Here is a 20,259-nt window from a genome sequence, read left to right as displayed (position 1 = left end):
CTCACTCCAGGCTTTTCATCAGTGCTGAGATGATGGAACGACAGGACAGAGCCAAACGTTTTATAGAAAACTGCTTCATTTTTTAAATGTACCGCTTATAGCAAGCTCTCAGAAGGCAAAGGGTACTTATGACATGGGGTACACCTGGCAGTGTTTTATTGCCCCTCCCTTCACACTCTCCCTTCCCCCCCAAAAAAAAGTTTGCTTGTGCCCTTCAGAGCCCAAGGTGAAGGGCCCCATTTTTTTTTTTGGCCAAGCAATCCAGCCCAGCCCACCAGGGGCTTGCAAGAGTGATAATTCTGTCAGCACATCCAGCTGTGCTTGTTCTGGGTGGGTGAGCACAGCTGCCCAAAGGCTGGGGGCCAATGGGGGGGAGGTCTCCCTCCCAACCCCAAGGAACAGGGTGGTGATGTGTTGTCCTCCAGCACCTGCAGCTTCACCAGACCTCTCCCAGGAGCCACAGCCTTCCTCCAGGTGAGCCCCTGACACACCTCAGCCCCCCAAAATCCCTTCTTCCTCAGCAGGAGGACTGAGGACTCAGTCCCAAGGTAAGCAGAGGTAAGTGGTGGTGGGGTGGTTTCTTTTTGAAGGTGGTGAGGGGCGAGTTGTCTGCCTGACAGGTGAATGAATTGGCTGATCACACATACAGTCCCTTATTATAACGGCATGAATCAAATCCCTCCAAAGGCAAAAGCTGGATGAAGAGTTGGATTTATTAGCTCGCTTACATTCCCCACCCACCTCTCACAGTCTGTGCTGTTATGTTTATTCTTGGCTGTTGCTAGGAGAGCACTTTTTTTTTTTTTAAGGTAGATGCAGAGCCTTTTGTTACTCTCATTCTGGGACTCTGGAGTAAGCCATTACATTCTATAAATAACAGGAACTCTCTTCCCCCAGCCCCCCACCCCCCTAAATTTCAGCATGACATGGGGTGGTCGTGCTGAAGTGGATTTGTGCAGGGTTCTTGATAATCAAAAGGCTCAATAAGTAATTTTTTTTTTACTCCACCAGTTTCTGGATTATTTTAGTTTTGTTACAATTCTGATCATGCATCATAGGACTGCAACAATGAGCTTTAAATAAGTATTCTTTGTGCACAGTAAAATAGAAATAAAGGAACATTTAACAAGTTAGCATTTCATCATATACATCAGATAGTAGGCACAATAGATAAATCAAGCAGCTTGGTTTTTATGTAGAGCATTTTCATGAAGAATGTCATGTAGACCAAAATGTAATAGGAGCTATTAGTAACCCTCCCACACACCCTCCAACAAGCCCTTTATTGGGGGTAAGGGGGCGGCTATGTGCACAAAACCAAAAACACTGAACAGTAGGAGGACAAATTAAGTTACTGTAGGCAGCAGTGTGAATATTAAAAACCTCTTCCTGTGAAAGAATACTTCAGACCCTGTAAAAACTGGTTCAGTTAAAAATAGATGTATTTACATTTAAGTCTGATCTAGCAAGTTTTCCCAGCAGGTGTAAGTTAAGATGTACAGCAACTCTGCAGGTTGTACTCAATCTGAATTAGATTTGTGAATGTTTCTTTTTTTAAAAAGTTGCAGCTATTAGGCCTTAAAGCACCAGCATAATACAGCAGTGGGATGAGTAACTATCTGTCCCCTTTGCTACCAGTACTCTGCTGGGATAAATCCCAAAACCTGTCATTAGATCACACTATTGTTAATTAAGATGTTTTTTTTTTTCCAGCTCAAAATGCACGGGTCATTTAGCAGGGCCACATTCTTTTTCCATATACTCACACGTGTCTTACCTCTACCCACATCGCCAGTTAAGTACGTGAGGGCAGAATTTAGCTGTAGGTGTTCGCAGCTGACTGCTGCTAGAGTAAAAGAGTTGGAGAGATCCCTCTGGTTTAGTTCGTATGAACATGCTTTGCCTTTGTGAAGCCACTTATGCTACTAGTTCAGGGCATAACGACTATTAAAATGCTAAATAGTCACGGTTAGCTCTTTGGTAAGCTCTGACGCCTATAGATTACACAGCCTCGAATGCTGGGTGCAATATTGGGATGGCTACGGGTTTCTCTGTATAGAAGGAAGCGTTCATTTCACCATGCCAGTCAAGATAGTTATTTGTTTTATTTGGTTATTGTTCAACAACAAAGTTCAATACTTTCCAGATGGAGCTTTGAACTGTCCCTCTAGTTCCCTCCCTTATCAATAATAAAAAGGTAATGAAGAAAATTCCTGTACTTTTAGATACCTAAAACCTCATTTATGCTAACAAGCTTCAGTTGCAATTTAATGTTACAATATTTCTTCATGGGAGCTAGGAGGATTGAGCTGAGGCCCCTCCAGTGTCTGAAGATGGCTGTCCACAACCACCATTAAAACAAAAAAGCTAGTGTTGAAAAACACACAGTTTACAATAAAAAAGTAGAAACCAATTCAATTCCCTTTTGTTACGAATATAAAGTTTCTTGTAAATATGTACAGTCCTTTGAGCTATTTCTATAGCAGGAAGCATTTCACAAACAAGACACAAGATATACACTTTCAGGACTCAACAAGCCCGTTTCTGAGGTCTTGAAGATCTTCCATGAGATGCAAAGATTTAAAGACTGATCTCAGTGACCTTTCAAAATATTCAGACCAGAAGACAAAACTTTCAGCAAGTTTCCTGCCATATCATCTGACCTAAAACAACCCAACAGACAAGAGAACAGAATACAATATTCATGAAACCTGCCAAAGGACACTGACAAGGCATTTGACTTCTTAGGGATTTTTAGAACAGGTTAGCACGGGCTTGCAAGGGACTAGCAGAAGTTTAAGAGGGTGGCCAAGGGAAGATTGGATGCAGTTTTGCTCTTTCCAGTTGTAAAGAACATGGTTGTTCACTTCGAATGTTGCTATTGCAGACTGAATGGTCAAAAATCTGCTTTGAAAATCTTTTGCTCTCTGCTTCATGTTCACAGCAAAAGAGAATAGAAAGCAATAAATGGCTCGAGGTTAGATACGCAGAAGCGAAGGCGAAGGTGTGTTCAGTAACCGCTAAAGCTGTTCATTGTGAGTATCCTCTTGTGCCGTGACATTTGGTGCTTATTGTACGGCAAGTTACAGCTCACAGGGACGAGCCAGCTCTGGGCTGCTCCTCTCCCTGGGGAACGTGGGCTCCTCGTGGGCTTTGAGACGGGGCTGTGGTGTAATTTCTGAAAGGACCACGTTTAATGCTGAGAGGAGAACACAACTGTGACTGTAATTCTTGTCATAGAATAAGGCTTGTTAACTCTTCATTGCCAAATTTCCAGAGTAATTAACGATTATTTTGCAGCGTAATCTAGAGGTTTCAGTTAATTTACAAGTGAGGTACAATACACTACTCAGCAAAGCAACCTAAAAGGAGAGAGCAGCCAGTGATGGTGCAGCAGCATGCAGTGAACTGTCATGCAGAAGACCTGGATAAAGTCTTAACACCCCAGTAGCTTATAGATAATGCACTTTGTCTTGGGGTAGGGCACGTGGGATCACTTAAAGCGGGGTTCTTCCCTCCCCAGAGCTGCTCTAGAGCAAGTATAGTGAGAACAAAATAACTCTCAGAAGTGGCAGGTGAACGGACTACAGAAGTAATTTTTTTGTGTTCTGTAAAGAATATCCAATCACACCTACTGAACGACCTTGGCCCTTCTGTTTCCAGGCCACCAGGAATTCCCAGCACATCTCAGAACTATGATCAATTATCTGGTAAGGGGTGCTAACCACATTGAAGATCTGGGGTGGGACTCTAGTCCCATTTAATTTCCTTGATGAAGCACTAGGGACTAAAGTGAATACAAAAAGTTCATGAACTGCTTGAAAGAGTAACAGTAGTACAAAGTGCAAAAACAGGAGTGCAGGAAGGTGCAGAGAAATTAACTGAGATGCGAACAATCTTCAGAAGCGTCACATCTCCTGATGCGGAGCTAGCTTTGGCCCAGAAATGCTGTTTGGTAACTGGGCAGCAGACATGGAGTGCATATACTCAGTATATTTCCTTTTTTCTTTTTTTTTTTTTTTTTTCCTGCAGGTCAAGATGAATAACTTTGTCTAGCTGAGACTTACACTGAAGACTGGTCCCAGACCTGGCAGGGAAATAAAATGACAGTTAACGTTGCACATATTTTCCTCATATATGCACAGGTGCCAGAAGCAGTACATCATCTAACTACTGCTCAGCAAGTGCTGCATGCCTACTTGCTTCTAGGTGGCATCATTCTTAAACCACTGACAACAGCAAGCAACAGCACCACCCTGATCACAGCAGGCTCCCACATTCATTTCTCCAGAAACAACCTCCCCCTCAAGTCCTCAGTAACTCAATTGATGTTAGTAAATGCACCTGCACTTTCACATCTGAAGGACTTCAGCCTGTCCCAGGGTCAAGCTGCTTTTGCAATTACAGAACTAGCACACAGGAGGGTGTTCACAGTGCCAGTGAGTTGCACAACTTGTGTGTATGTTTTGACAGAAATGAAGGGGGGTGAAATTTGATTTGCTCTTATGCTTTACAGTCACCAGCCCTTCTGAAGTCCATGTCTTTTCACAAGAACAGAAAAGTTTCCGAGCTCCTGACTTACCTTGTTGACTTGAGCAAGAGGAGTTCTGGCACCACTCACGGGCATTCGTCCTCGGCTGCTCTCGTCAAACAGTCTTCCAGGGGACCTTTCTCTGCGGGTGCTCAGAAGCCGGCCTGGAGATTTCTCCCTCTCCAGTGGTCGCCCAGGTGACTTGTCCCTCCGCAGCTCTGTCCTTCCCTCGCGGTACCGATGTGGTGTGCTTGGTTCTCGAGGGTGGCTTGGACCTTCCGGTGGTCCTGGGCTTGATGCAACCCGCTTGGTTATGTGCTCGTTGTATGTGGGCGGACCTCTCTTGTTAGGGCTACTGTCATTCAAAAATAATGGACGCGAACAGCTGAGCGACAAAAACCTCACGTTAAATTTTCTTTTAGCAAAAATAAAGCTTTATCCTAACAGCCAGCAGTGTTTATGTGAAAAATCATCAGACCTCCTTAGGCCAAGCTGAAAAGTGCAAAGAAGTTTTGATGGCTGAGCATTCCTTACATTAGCGACACTGGTAGGGTGCCTTAATAAATTGCTACTGCCTTAATAAATTGCTAATTGCTACACATCCATGCTCTTTTAAGAGGAATGGGTCTTGATTTAGAGATTCTTAAAGTCAATTTTTAGTGTCAAATCAGTATCATCTAAGGTCACCAAGTTTTGAAGTCACAGTGGACCAACATTAACAGCTGAAGATCGCAAAACATCTTTTACTTGGGTTTGTAGAAGAGATTACCCACATGCTCCTACAGAGTTAATGTTTCTTAGTGCTCTGGATTCTAAAAGACGAGTGACTCCAGACCTTGTTCCATTCCAGAATTACAATAACTCCAAGAATGGAAGGAGGCCAAACATTTGGGGGTAAAAGCTCTCTGGAGTGAGTTTGCTTACACAAGGACCATAACACATTGACTTTTTCATACCTGCGTGTAGCAGAAGATCCTCTGTGATGCTCATTGTTGGTCTCCTTCACCAGATTGCCCTTACAGCAAATCACTCTTAATTTGTCTTGGTAGGAGGAGGCCAAGTAGATAGCTCCAGATGAAATTGCAGGCCCTAGGTACCGTGGATTTGGTATCTCCAAGTGGGCTCGTGCAGGAGTTCTGTGTAAAATTGCAGAAAAAAAGTCTTTACAATGACAATTGCCTGCACATTTTCCTGGGCAGTACAAATACATGTATTCTTCAGCACATACTGTTCAAAATAATTAAAAAAAACTACTTACCCTAGAGACGCTCGTGCCTGAATCTCTATCACTTCAAGGGAATTGAAGTGGGTCACAAAGAGATAGGGCTCCCTGTAGGCTGAAAGAACATCATAGAAACGAGTGAAACACAATGTAAAATTCTCTATTAAAAACTTCTAAAAAGCATCAGTGAACACAACAGAGCCCTGCAGCCCATTGGAGAAAAAACAGGAAAACTAGGTTTCCTGTAATAAGACAGACAATATTACTAAACAGAGAGAGAGAAGCTTAGAGAATTGCTCTGAAACTACCTGCATCCCAATTTTACTAACTGAAGTATTATGAATTAGGCATTAAATTGTGCTATTAACTGCACAAAATCCATTACATAGAACGAAAGGCCTGAAGGATCTGCACTGGAATGATATATTCTTGACTATTTCAGAAACTTTCAAGCATCATTAAAAAATCCACTAGCCAGTTTAGTCACTGTCAGACTAGGAACATTAAGGAAATACATCATTTAGGTTTATTTTTCCCTAATTGTTTACACCTCAAGTGGTCTGCCATTAGGATTTATTCTAATCTTAAATCATGTGAAAATTTCCATAGCTTCTGGGAGCACTGGGAGAGGGAGGAAGAAAACTGCTTAGAGTGTAGAATGCCTTTCCCATGGGAGTGTTTTCTTCTTTCAGTAATGTCTGTAATCCAAGCGAATGTCCCTCTGCACCTACCAAAAGCTAAAGGTAAGCGATTCCATTTCAGGTCATCCGTCCTACTGCGTCTTCCATAGGAATCCACAAAGACCCCGAACTCTGCCAAGAAAAGTCGTGTTATGTCATAACCAAGTGCCTGGATATTGACTCACAGTGAGGTGCTCGCTGTCTTGCATGTCCTACAGTGCCTTGACATCGCATTGTCTAGATTTAGAAGAACTTGCAGTACCAAAAGGTACTTAACTTTTAGGTCTCTTTATACCAATTAAGGTAAGGTCATTATTTCATCTGTTTTTACAGCTGGGAACACTATGAGATTCCTACTGTAACTTGCTCAGAATTGCTGCTACTGGGCTTTTGAAGATTTTCTGTGCATTTCCAGGACACCATGCTAGAGAGCCAATAAAAGCAGCTATATGAAAAAACAACACACCCTCTTTTTATCAGCACAAGAAAATTAAAAGGTCTCTATATATATGGAAATCAGACAAGAATTCCAAAGCTTGAAAACGCCCTAGTGTTTTATCAGGCTGATCAAACACCTGTCTGCACTGAACACTGACTACAATCCCTTCTTTTCTGGGCACAGAAGACTATTTGTGGTAACTGATCCACAGGCACAGAGAACTTTTAAGTCAGAATCAAGCTGATCAAAAGTGCTTCAGCAGACTGGATCAGGAACGGTTATTGTAGCATCAACATCCTGTGCATCTTACTGTTTAAATCATGGGAAGTAAACTGTTCAGCTTTCTATTCCAACAGTACCTTCTGACAGTTCACAAACCAAGAGCAGGTGTAGTACAATCATACAATACACTTACCATGGAAACACAGCAGATATTCCTCCCTCTGCCCCGTTGGGTTCACCTGGATGATACTGACTGGGAAACTGTTGGTGGATGCAGCAAACACAGCAGAGGCCAAAGTATGATCATTTTTATCCAGAAACTCTGCAAAGAGAATGGGAAAAACAGCTTGATCAGCACATTTTTCTCCCCCCCAAAGCAGTACTTCCATCTCCACCAAAAGAATCTGTGGAGCCATTTGGTACATTCCTTAGGAAATGCCTCCTACCCTCCAGCGTATACTGTTTCATCTCAATTTCATAGAACTTGTTGGTTCCAATGATGATGCTGTAAGTGGTCAAATGTATGCAGCTGCAAGGCTCTGAGGTTTCAATCTCCTGGAGAAGAGGAAAGTATAGACCAATATTAGTTCCCTGTAATTCTTTACAGCTATTAATTATTCTGGAAGATTATACATTGCCACAATTACAAAACAGAGAGTCAGCAACCCCAAAGTCATTAACCATCTCTCAAAAACATGGAAAAGTAATAGTTAGAAGGACATGTTTTTATTTTGTTGCAAGTGACATTTGCTTGAATATAGAATTGTAGGTCAGCTCAACTCCGGGTGCTAACCTTACTGAGAAACTCTTCCTTTTTTTAAAGATACACCATCCTGGAAGACATTCTGCTGTGTAGCTCAGTTTTCTGTAGCAGCAGGGAGTGGCTTGCTGCTTATTTATAGTAGACCACAGCCACACCAACAACTGCACATCTGAACAGTGTGTCTGGAGATGACATATGAGCAGGACTGAGCAGTTAAGAGTTGAATCAGAGAGACGTCACTGTGAAGTATATCAGCTAAATTTGCCCCAGCTCTTCAATAGCTGTGCTAAAACAATCACTTCCTAGCCTGGAAGTCACTAGCATTCAGAGCAGCTGCTAGAAAGGCAGACAGAAGATTCTAAAACAACTGCAGTAGGATTGACCCAATCAAGTCCCAGACTCTTAAAAGGAACAAAACTCTTGTCAGTAGTCATGCCCACCACTGTGATTTGCCCAACAGAAAGAATCAACTCAGTAATGCATCTCTGCTGTGAACACGGATAAGAAATTAGCTCAATGGCTCATTAACGACGATGACAAACATACACAGTCTTCCTTCCTTGTACTAAGTAACACAGTACATTGTCCACCAAGATTTGTATTATGATTGAATACCTAGGAAAGCTCTGCAGACTAGACTGACAACACAGACTCTAAGATCTTCTGAGGATAAGGCTCCTTGCATAACCCACATTTGCTCCCCAAGCTGCTTCAATTAATCCATAACAGTCCCTGATGGAAAGGTCTCAGAAAACAGAATCCCTTCATGAAAGTTGCTGTTCTCCATTCTACAGTAATGTGTGGCTACTGCCACATTCATTGGGATTTCATTGGATCACAGAATTGGTATGTTTATGAATTAGGATGTTCTAACATCTGTACGTTCCAGCCCAGCATTTTATCCAGAAACCTTATAGCAATCATTTTGATTTGCCTCCATCCTAAGCTGTAAAGATCACTTCAAATACTTCTCTCCAGAGTCATGCATTTGATCTAGACTTCTTTAATCTCTACTGTCTATTGTTTACCCTAGTTTATCTAGAAATTTAGTTGGCAGCACAGAAGAGTATATTCTGGGCTTTCTGCCATCTTGTTAGGATCTAAATTAAGTTGTCTGGATCAGTGAAGATAAGGAAAACCTGCCTTCTAAAGCACGCCTTTGCACATTCCTCCTGTAAGCCCTTGTCAAGGCACTCCGCACCATGGAGAAGCTGAATGGCAGCACCAGCAGAGTGATGGCTGTGCATCTTCAGAGTTTCCTGTCGGCTTGTACTCCATTGTAAGCAGGACTCAATATCTGCTACAAAGCTTGTACATGTTCCAAGTTTGCTGGTATCCTCATTGTCTGTGCCAAGATTTTCTCCAGCAAATGTATATTAACTTCCCAGGAGGCCAGCACGAAGAATGCGTGCCTGCAACTGGTAGTCTGAAGGAGTTGCAGTGGATCTGCTTTTCATATCCACAGTTGGCAGAATGAAGCAATACAGGTGCCAGTACCACGCAGTACCAGTGGTGCAGGCAGACATGGTTCCACACACAGGAGGTGTGCACACAGGTATATAAGGTCTGGATCTTACTGCCTTGTTGGCTGGCCAGGAGAAAGGACACGTATATCAGGGCAAGTATAGCAAACAGCTGCCTGTCCTGTGATGGGATAATACCAAATGCACTTTGATTTCCCTCGGAACAGTAAACAAATTCAGATACCCATTACTTCTTTAATTGCAAAGAAGAGAGGTCATTTGTTGAGGATTTCTCCAAAGGCAATAAAGGTGAAAAAACACTGCTGGATAACTAAGAAGAAAGCCTTTCTTGGGTAAACAGGAGTACAATTACAGCTGTATCCAGTATCTCAAAAAATCCCAATTCCCTGTTCTGCATCTCTCCAAATATGCCAACCCTTGGTGTAGGAACTTGCTGCCTGCTTTCTTTGTAGCCTGTACACATTGCAGTTTGCTATCATTTTAGCTGGAAAGCAAATGTCCTTATGGATGCACAAAAAGTTTAAGGTTTCACTCCAGAGCAAAGCAAAGTCTTAGTGCAGGGTGTCAATTGCCTTAGCTACTGAAGAGCATTACTAAGCTTACCTTTCTGATGCAGAACTTGTTCAAGCTCTCGTTATATCGCAGAACAACCACTTTATTGGGCATGGCTGCACAGATACAAAGACCATTCTCCACCTGTAGGGAAGTTTACAGGCAAGGTTTAGGGTGGTAATGGAGTAAATTCTAATGCTGAGTGTATGGAACAGATCCAAATCTCTCTCAACACAAAAAGAAGTTTGCAGAGTAGTAAGGTAGTTACTGCTAAGTGGTGAAATACTGAAAAGCCTCTTCAAACTCAAAAGAGAATGTGAATTTGAACTGCTTCTATCATTTCTTTTATACTTGAAACAAGTTAATAAAAATCAGAAGCTTTTCCACAGAAAAATGTTTCATTAAAAGGAATAAAAACTGACACAGGTTAGGTTTAATTTTACCCCCTCAAGCTGTTATCTTAAACATCTCTTTGAACTGAATGATGTTTAGTTTGTTATCAAAGTAGTCTGCAGAATTAATTGTTAATGAGATTTTTTTTTTTTTTTTAATACTGTGGCTAGATGTTCCATAATGAAACTGGGAATTAGCAGAAATATCAAACGTTGTCAACTGACACAAGCACATAAATAAATTTGCTAACCTGGAAACTGTTACATGACATTCAAGAACAAATAGCAGATGAATTTCACTAAGTATAAATCTTAAAATTGAAGTCAACTGTGAGAAGGCATGCTGTGCTTTGCTGGATTTATTATTATGTAGAAGTTTAGGATATACCATCATGCCATCCTGACTGAATTTATTTGTATTTGTAGTAGATCCTCCAAACTGGCTCCAGCTCAGTCTCTTTTCCACCTGTATTTGTTTTATTTCAAGGAAAATATTTTAAAACAGGAATACAGACCCTGGATTTGTTGCCAGTGAAATAAAGATGCTGATTTGATTAATATTAAACTCGGTACAGACTAAAGGGTGGTCTGGGAACAGGAGAGAACTCTATCCTACCTTGCCAGCAGCAAAAAGGTGACATCCTTTGACAGCCTCAAAGACATTTGGTGAGATATCAGGCTGGGCTGGGAGGTGAGACTGGGCTAGCGATTGCTTCACTTTTTTTACATCCACCAAACACAGAGCCCTTTCTTCTCCTGCAGACAAAAGCGGTTACATTTTGTCAAGGGAAAGCTCCCTGTTCTCTACAGGTCTGTTCTGTTACCTAAGCAGCAGCTTATCATTATGGGCTGTTACCACAGTAACAGCCACAATGTACCATGTACAATTCATTTAATATAATTCTTATTAAAAGTGAAACAGAAAACTTAACAAAAAAAACAAACCACCACACAACCAGCAGTAAATCCACAGGGATAACAACCATAGATTATTAATGTTGCTAAGGTCTGGTAGAACATCATTAATAATGACCTCATTAGGACACTATCCAAAATTAGCCAGGAAGTTTTCTTTTATTCTTTAGAACTTCTTAAAGCGAAAGGTTCGTTAACCTTTCTGTGCCAACATAAGTTGCAATGTGTTTCCAAGTGCTCCAACAAACTGCATTACAGACCAAGCCTGATTTCTCACAAGCAGCCTAGGGACTCAGGAACACAGCCTTCTCCTAAAAGACAGAATGCTAGTGTTCCTTTCATAAGGCAATCTTAAACAAGCACAAGTCCCCATTTTGTTACATGTACTAGCATTTAGAGCAAGAAAGGTTGAAAGTTGTTGTCAGCCTTAGGCCACAGAGATCATATGATGGTCCTCAGTTTGTTAACTGTGTTAAGACAATGGTAGGCACAGATTAGGAAGGAGTGTGCTCAGTAGCCAGATTGACACTTTTTAAGCATGCATTGGACTGTTTGCTCTAAGACGGAGTCAGAGACCCTTCTCCAGCCTCCATCACTTTCTGTGGAGCCCCAGTGAGGAGACGAACACTCCAGGCAGGTTCTGATCCTCCTTTACTGCAGCTGCTCTGCAGTGTCTCCTCCTGCTGTATAGCAGGGGAAGAAGGAACAGGCTGATTTTCTTTCTGGACTGCAAAGGGCTCAGAATGGCTACCCAGTTCCATCTGATTTCAGCCTAGCTGAATTACCTAGCTGCTCCACCCACATGCCTATGAAAGTCATATAAAAGGAGAAAATGTAACAAAACAGGTAACTGCAGCTCAAATCCACGGACACCATGAGTGCTAAGATAACAAAGAAAACAGGGACACTTTTTGGAACTAAAACCAATGAAGACTGACCTCTTTACAAACCAAAGCTGGAAACATTTTGTCTCTGTTCCTCACTCCCTCAGCTTTGGAAATCGAGAAATCACTTTCTGTCACTTGAAGGGTTAACTAAGCCTTCAATCAGATATTCATTTACATCAGACAATGCTGCGTTAAGCACAGTAATTGATTCCTGATGATATGCTGATTTAAATAAATACATAGATAAAAAATCTGTAATTAATCTAAAGGAAGGGCAGTGAGTTTCCTCCTACCAATACACAGTTACCACAAAGTTACTGCAGGCATATATGGCAGCAGATAGCCCCCTACCTGCTATCATGAGTAGCTTCTCCAGATCCTTGATGAGGTGAATTTGGAAGACAGCACCCACTCCTGGGATGTGCGTTAAGGAATTCTTTAATACATTCAGGGCATAGAGACCTTCCTCTGCACCCACAAGTACTACCTGCAGTGACAACAAGAAAAAGAGAAAAATAGCACATGTGGTAAACAAGGAATGCTCCAAGAGCAAGCTTGAATAATTTCATTTACCAGTGAAGAGGAAAAAAACAAACCAATAACAAAGTATACAATTGCACACACAGATGTTAAGTTACAATTTTCATGAAAGAACAATAAAATATTCAGTAAGGTTCAACTGACCATTGTCATTACCTGGTCACTAAATGGCATTGTGCAATTTATATCCAAACGGTCTTCACCTTCTAGCTTTAGCAGGGAGTTTCCAAGCAATTTCTGCAAATGACAGAAAGAATTTTTTTTTGTTGAGTTCATCTTGATCTCTTTCTCTACAAGTATTTGAACAACGTAAAATCGTCATTTCAGATGGGAGAAAAGTTTAGCTTTCTCAGAAAAGGAAATCTGTACTAAAAGTTGCAGGGTTTCCTCCTACAAAAGAATTAGTATACTTTCATCTAGAGGAAATACAATTAGAATTAACCTGAACTCAGACAGAACCCATTGTTGTCCCTATCCTTTCCATTTCCCTCCACCTCCTGTAATGGAGCAGTGACATTTTTTGAGAAGGATTAAAAAAAAAGCCCAAATGTCAGTGGGAGCTTATATATTTTCTCAGAGATGGAAGAAATGTTAGCATGAGAGATGATTTCCCCCTCATCAGATGTTCACTACTTCCAGAGCTATCATTTTAACATATAATGCCATAGAATCAATTCTCCCTTTATCAGAAAATAAGGAGTTATCAGTACAACAATGTTAAAAAAGGCTATCCAGATACAAAACAACTCAATTTAACCTCTTATTCTAATCAGAAAGAAAACTAAAAGTAAAAAACAAACACACAGTTCCCCCCTCAAGAAACAAAAGGAAAACCCATCTCCCTAAGAATGGAAGAAGGAGCTTTTTGGTTTTTATTTTTTTCTTTCAAGGTTTGCTCATTCCATGTGGTACATTAGATTTAAACCACATCCTAATTGTTGTTTCTTCCTTCTGTTTGCTGGAATTAGAGATCGTTTTGGGGTCCTCTTATTATATGCCCCAAGTCTAATGAAAGCTATTGTAATATAAAACTTCAGTCTCACAAGGAACTAGTTCCTGTTACTCATACCATCCATCTCAAGGCAGAAATAACTTACCTTCAGTTAAACCTCAGTGTGTCAAATACCAAAAAAAAAAGTAATTTTCAAACACTCTGCTCCCTCCCAGAATATTTTATTATTAAAAGAAACTTTTATACTCACAGCATCAGCCTCAGCTTTTTCTCTGGAAACTCTCCCACCTGCCACTATTGATTCCAGTGCTGTGACCCAGCGCTGTTTGTCAGGGAAGCTGGGTGCTAACAGGTAGAGTGTTCTACCAGGCCAGCAAGTGGTGTGTGGATGAGACTCCAATTTTAGGATATATGGCACATCTGAGATGTTGTATAGATAGAATAAGACTTAGATTAGTTTTCAGAATATTGTCAGTGGACTTATATCAACACCTTTCAGCGTCATTGGAAAGAAGTTGTATTTAGCAGGATGTGTTACCATGGCAATTTATACATAGGTTTCTCCTTTACAGGTCCTGCATAGGCTAGCCACTTAAAGCTAAGTATTAGACAGAGGTATGCAAACCATACGTACAAGGCTGTCTCTAATAAATAAGAATCATTTCTTGTCTTTTATTCAGAAAAGAAACTTAATGGGAAAGAAGTACAAAACCAGGCACTCAACTAAAGTTTTCCCTGTACTGTTCAAGAAAAATCTGTAAAAATTGCTTGTGGAAACCTTTGTTTTTAACAGTCTGTATCCTTTAATGTTGAAGTCAAGACATACATAATCTTTTCATCAGTTCTATTGAATACATACAAATCAAAACATTAACATTTTTTAATAATGAGATTGTATATACACCCCACAGTGTTTCTAAGTTAATAAGTTTTTGGTTAGAGTACAATGGTGGCATGAATTACAAAATTTCACAGTTTATAGCGAGCACTGAGCAAAGAAATTTGAAATAAATCAAGTATGCCTTTAAGTATGTTACAAAATACTAATATTTACTTCCATTTGGCTTGATGGTTATCTTATTCACAGCTCAAGTACCATGACAGAAGCAACCGCCTGTGTATCTAGATGACTGACCTATTCACCTAATTCAGAGAGAGGTAACCTCATAATTGCACAGTTACAAAATGAAAGTTAAAGAGAGAAAAATCTGTTCAGCCAAACAGAATGCCAACTGATGTCAAGCCAGATGAAATCCATTTGACCTCACGTACATAGATTCTCACCTGTCTTTGCTGTATTGGTAAGTTCAGTAGCTCCTACAGCTCCATGAACAGTTACATCACCATCAGGAAGGCAGAGCTCAAATTCTTCCAGAGGCCTCTGTCCAGCTGCAGAGAGAATGGGGAGACGGACTAAGAAGAGCAAATCAGTGAGAAACTACCTGCGATAGCAAAATGAAGCGCATACACCCTGGATATTTCCCAGCTGGATTGTAGTGACATACCAGCCAATAAAACCATTACGGATCTAAAAAAAAAATCAACTATGTTGCTTTATTACAAAGGATTAACTTAATTAGGAATAGCCACAGCAAACAATCTTTAGGCCTCTCCAAACAATATATGAATATTGCAAGAAAAATTGTTCTTCCTAGAAATGCTGTTACCTTCTCTTGCTTCTGCATCATAAATGAGCACTTTTGTTCCTTCCAGGACAATATACTTCCTGTCCCAGCCCTGCTGCCCACGTTTATTATTCCTGAAGAAAATAAGCACAAAACCACATTGGATTTTCTATCTGGATTATGAACAAAAAAAACATGCAAATTGTAGGAAGAGATTTCAGTAACAGTAAGAAACTGTAATGGGCATGTACCAATTATCACCTCACAAGAGCCAGGATAATATATAAAGCTTTTCCAAATGTTTCAGCACCTGATATGGCACCAAGATTCATGTTTATACCTTGGCACTTTCATCCACCCTTCAAGACGTAGACTGCTGCTTGGCTCCTTCAGCTGCAGACCGGGAGAATTCATTTTATCCCGGCAGAATGCTTCAGAAAAGTGTGTGGCATATTCTGCTGGCAGTCCACAAGTAGCTGGCAAGCAAGTTGAGCATTTTGGGTGACACATCACCTGGCATTCTGACAGAAGGACGGAGAAAAACTTATGTAAAATGACAAAAAAAAGCACGGCACAGTTGCTTCAACTTCTAATGCACAACCCCCAGCTTTTATAAGAATTTCCTTCTACTCTAAACCATCTGATGTTTTCTAATGTAGAATGTTTGCACCAAGAAGTTTCAAAATTTTCATGCTTGGTCATTTATTCAACTTTCACTGAAATTCTATTCTAGACAGCTTATCCTTTTTCATTCTACTGCCATGTTACACTCTGCACACACGCTCTGCTCTTACCAAGACATTTAGATGCTTGCCGTCCAAAGTGCACAGTATCCAGACATACTGCACATTTCGTTGCTCTCATATTTAGCCCCACATTAAAACGATGTGGGATATTGTGATGCATTCGCTCTTTCAGGCGCCGACTGTACTCTAAAAGGGACAAAATCTATGATCAGGATGCAAACTGTAACAAGCATGAAAATTATAGTAAGTTTGGGCATTTTAAAGTCAAAGGAATTAAAAAGTGATTGAATATCCCTATCAAAGCCCCAATTAAAATAGACCCTGTCTATTTTTCTTTGCAATCTGCAAATCTTAAACTACATCTCCACCTCAGTAACTACCTTATACAGGTGCACAGAATGTGCCACTTGAGAGCAGACTATAGAGCTGAAACTGCTACTGTTTGGTGTAGCAAGATTATGCCAATCAATCCAGCTGAATTTCAAGTCTGCACTTAACTGCAATTCTTACAATGTGCTAGACTAATCATAGTTTTGCTTATAGCTAACAAACCCTTCAGCACCTATACTTTTGTAGTCAATATACAGCAGGCCTTTTCCATACAGCCTTCATACAAACCATCGGTGCCAGCATATCTAAAAGCATACCTAAAATCCCTGTTAGTGGATCTATTCTGTATTTTTGATCATTAAGGAACAAAGTTAATCCTTCAAGGCATGCTCTTTTACTGAATAACATGATTCTATTTCCTGACCATGATCTGCCACGGAAGACATCTTCCTATGCTGATGCTATCCATCCTTACAGCACCCTGTACCTCCCCAGTATCTGTGATGGTGGGACCTACTTGTGCTTTTGGCTTTTCCATTTTCTTCTAAAGACTGGAGGTTGTAGCTCAGAGTCTCTAGGTTTGACACTCATTCCTGAATACCAGTTAAGAATAAAAGAGCAGAGCCCTTAATCCCTTTACTTTTTCTGATGACCCTCTCCCCTCCATCCTTAGTAATATGGAAGGGTATCCCCTTCTTCTAGCTAATAGGGTGTCAATATCTTTGACCTGGTAACTTCCATTTATGCCTAACCCAAGTCTTCTCCTATTACCAAAAATCTTGATTGAATCTTTCTGCTCAGCAGAACAAATCAGTATGCAGCTTAGATAAGTAAAAACCTTAATTGCTAAGGAAACAGCCATAAATCCTTTTGATCAATGCACAGAATAGTACAGAAAACATACTCGTTTGAAAACCAGAAGTTCACCAAGGACCTACCTTCTGGTGTGGAAGATTCCTTCCTGCGACTGGAGGGTGGAGCTAGCAGACTGATTGGAGTAGGCTGATGCTCTGGTGAGCGGACTATGGCAGACATGATGATCTGCTGCCTGGCTGTGGCTGGAGTGGATGGATGAGGGTGGTCTGATATTTTCCGATGAGCAGCTACAGATGAGATAAATATCACTGATCAACATAACCAATATGAAGCACTAGTTCACAGCAGCGGTTCTGTGCAACCATTCAATGGTTACAACCAGCAGAAAACCGTGTAGCCTTACTGCATCTTCACAGCAGTAGGTAAGACTTAAACAACACATTACTGCTCTAGCGGCATACAATTAAAGGCATGTTTTCAGACCAAAAATGTGCGTCTCCTCCAGATTCACCTTTTCTGCTAACTCCTACCTTCTTCACGAGCAGATCTGAGCTCAATGCGTGTTTTCTGTAGAGCCTCCTCCAGCTCAGCAGAACGAGCTTTCTCCTTCTCCAGTGCCACTTTCAGCTCATTGTATTGCAGGGGAACCTGTGTGGGTAAAGAAGGGTCCTCTTTCCGCCGACTAAACAGGCCCTAGCAACAGAAACACACAGACAACTCCTAACTCCTAGTAAGAGATGGCTTAAACTAGGCAAAGTGAAACTAGCTAGTGGCAGTCCGGCCAGAGGGCCTAATGGTAATTCTGATATAAGTACGGATGAATTTTTATCTCATACTGGCACTGGAGAAAAAGTGTTGCGATATGGATTAATTTAAAGAGGGACAAACATTACCTGTTAGTACTCACACCTTGAGTTTCCGAAAGCATCTAGACAGAGGATCTCAAAATATGTGGTTAAAATTAATTTAAATTCAAAATGACAGAACTGCTTATGACACAGATGTGACAAGCCATGTCACCTAACTAATCAATCCTATGCTACAAGACAACCACTCTAGATACAAAATATGTTCATACACACGTACATACTGTTATAAAAAAGAAAAAAGCATGATAAAATTAAATTAAAACTCTGTATTCTACAGCCTCATTGATGTGTAGCTACTGGATTGTAACCTAAGTATTGTGGGAATAACAAAATACCAGAAAGGCCATGTGAAAGACATTCTGCCTTGTAAAGCTTGTGCTCAGTGACTCGAATACTTAGATGAGGACACATTTGTGTTGCACAAAGAAAGATAAAACAGAATATTTTGAATACACAGCACATAACTAATCACAAAGCCATCATTTAACTCCATGCCTCAAACCTTTTTCACCCACCTTTTTCTTTTTTGCCGGTTGGTCCATCTTTGCCTGCAGGAAATCAATGAGTTTGGTTTGCTGAGAAATAGTGCCCTCCATTTTCACTTTTTCATGGGAATAGAGAACCTGTGAAATAAACAAATACGTAAGCAATTTCATCCTAACAGTAGAAACAAATAGACAACTCAATAGAATGAAGTTAAAAATAGTGTATTAGGAAGTGTCACACAGAAACAGTAAGCCACATGCCCAAAGTCCACATTAAATAGGAAGCACAGAGTCCTGCCCACTGTTTCCTCACCCTCACCTGAATGTTTTCCAGCTGATATTCCAGATCACTTCTTTCAGTCTTCAGAAGATCTGCTCGATCTAGAGCCTCCTGTAGTCCTTGAGTTAGGCGGAAGATGTGATTCTTTTGCAGATCCATTTGCTGCTGCAGCTTTGCCTGCTGTTAGTAGGAAAACAAAGGCCAGTGTTTGTTTGTTTTTTTAAAAAAAGTTATTGCATGTTAACATTCCTAGTAAATTAAGCATATTGTACAACTTGAAACCAAACCGACACTTTAAAAGCTAAAAAGCTACAATATTCCAATTTTCCTTCCCTTCAAAGTGCAATATGACTATTTCCATGTAGTGTATTGACATTAATTCATAGCAACAGAATTTCTTTCAACTATGTGTTCAAGCTAATTGCTTTTTAAGCACTTTAAAATTTTGTAATTATTAATTGTACTGCACACACATGAAGTAATTTGCATGCCGTTTCTCAAGTCCTTTATGCAATCACCAAAAGCCATCTCAGCTGTTCCTAGTAAAAACGATCTTTCCTATAAACCAGGATAAACTCCTGCCTCTATTCGCATGAGATGAGGAAATTTAAGTCCAAAAGTTTACATCTTTGTCTCCAAACAACAACAGAAAAGAACACATGATACAACTACTCCTAAGTAGTTTTCTTGATGAGAAAATCTCATCCCAGGTATGAAAACCATCAATGCTGAGATATTATTAAGAGCCAGAAATTTTTCACTGCAATTCATAACGGAATTATCAACTCTATGGTAACTTGTCTGTGCCCCAGGTACATCAACGGGCTCTAACTGCCCTGTGTAGCCTGCAACCACCTTTCCTCCAAAATCTTCCTCTACAAACTCTTCCCCCACTACCTAGGTTTTGGCCTGCATTCAACATCTCTCTGATACGGTGCAGGTGTGTAACCTTGGATCAGACCTCTGTGAACCCAGCTGAATTATGAAAAAAAGAGCCATGAAAAGCCTCACCTGTGGCCTCCACCCCCATGCACCCTCAGCACATTGGCTCCAGAGCTCGTTTTGAGCTATGGTCTTTGCCCTTGCTGCATCAGAACTATGGTGTATGAATGCTGTGCCTGGGCATGGACACTGCCTTGCAGAGGTGACCTAGGATGTACCTTGTCACTACAGGCTTCTCTGATGACCATCAGGGAACCAGCTTAACCCAGTTACTGTCACCAGACCTGATCTGGTCTTCTTGTGCAGGTACTGTGGGACTGTGCCTACGGGCTGCAAAGTCCCTGTCCCTGCCCACCTTGCTGGCAGCTCTTGGCTCCCAGCTCACCTTTCCTTGTGCAGCAGTTCACCTTTACCGCTCCCTGCTGCAGCCATCCATTTTGCAAAGTCTTAAGTAAAAACAAAGCCCCTATCTTCATTAATTCTCCACAGTCGTATATGAGAAGAACAGATATGTAATAACTGCTATCCACACAACTTTCTCCCTTCTTCCCCACACTATGGAGCCTTCTTTAGTTATAACTTGAATT

General features: G+C 40.8%; 1 protein-coding gene across 5 annotated transcripts in view; it reads right to left on the bottom strand.

Moving 5' to 3' along the window:
* Positions 1 to 695: 695 nt before the first annotated feature.
* The window catches only part of CIT (citron rho-interacting serine/threonine kinase), a 74,465-nt gene continuing 54,901 nt past the window's right edge, over positions 696 to 20,259 (bottom strand). For 2 of the 5 annotated variants that reach the window (XM_084538702.1, XM_084538703.1), the window contains exons 28-47: positions 18,770 to 18,910; positions 18,481 to 18,588; positions 17,627 to 17,789; positions 17,219 to 17,383; positions 15,999 to 16,136; positions 15,545 to 15,725; positions 15,247 to 15,338; positions 14,864 to 14,968; positions 13,830 to 13,999; positions 12,784 to 12,864; positions 12,439 to 12,574; positions 10,902 to 11,041; positions 9,945 to 10,037; positions 7,541 to 7,649; positions 7,288 to 7,416; positions 6,485 to 6,565; positions 5,790 to 5,868; positions 5,488 to 5,667; positions 4,583 to 4,916; positions 696 to 4,087 (exon numbers count right to left, since the gene is read on the bottom strand). In XM_084538702.1, coding sequence (XP_084394828.1) covers positions 4,064 to 4,087; positions 4,583 to 4,916; positions 5,488 to 5,667; positions 5,790 to 5,868; positions 6,485 to 6,565; positions 7,288 to 7,416; positions 7,541 to 7,649; positions 9,945 to 10,037; positions 10,902 to 11,041; positions 12,439 to 12,574; positions 12,784 to 12,864; positions 13,830 to 13,999; positions 14,864 to 14,968; positions 15,247 to 15,338; positions 15,545 to 15,725; positions 15,999 to 16,136; positions 17,219 to 17,383; positions 17,627 to 17,789; positions 18,481 to 18,588; positions 18,770 to 18,910 — 2,649 coding nt within the window. In that variant the 3' untranslated portion in view covers positions 696 to 4,063. Of the gene's footprint in view, positions 4,088 to 4,582; positions 4,917 to 5,487; positions 5,668 to 5,789; positions 5,869 to 6,484; positions 6,566 to 7,287; positions 7,417 to 7,540; positions 7,650 to 9,944; positions 10,038 to 10,901; positions 11,042 to 12,438; positions 12,575 to 12,771; positions 12,865 to 13,829; positions 14,000 to 14,863; positions 14,969 to 15,246; positions 15,339 to 15,544; positions 15,726 to 15,998; positions 16,137 to 17,218; positions 17,384 to 17,626; positions 17,790 to 18,480; positions 18,589 to 18,769; positions 18,911 to 20,259 lie in introns of all 5 variants that reach the window. The other 3 variants (XM_084538704.1, XM_084538705.1, XM_084538701.1) reach the window with 2 other exon arrangements.

The sequence above is a fragment of the Aythya ferina genome, assembly GCF_964211825.1.
Source record: "Aythya ferina genome assembly, chromosome: 17".
NCBI lineage: Eukaryota > Metazoa > Chordata > Aves > Anseriformes > Anatidae > Aythya > Aythya ferina.
This window is presented reverse-complemented; position numbering and strand designations above follow the sequence as displayed.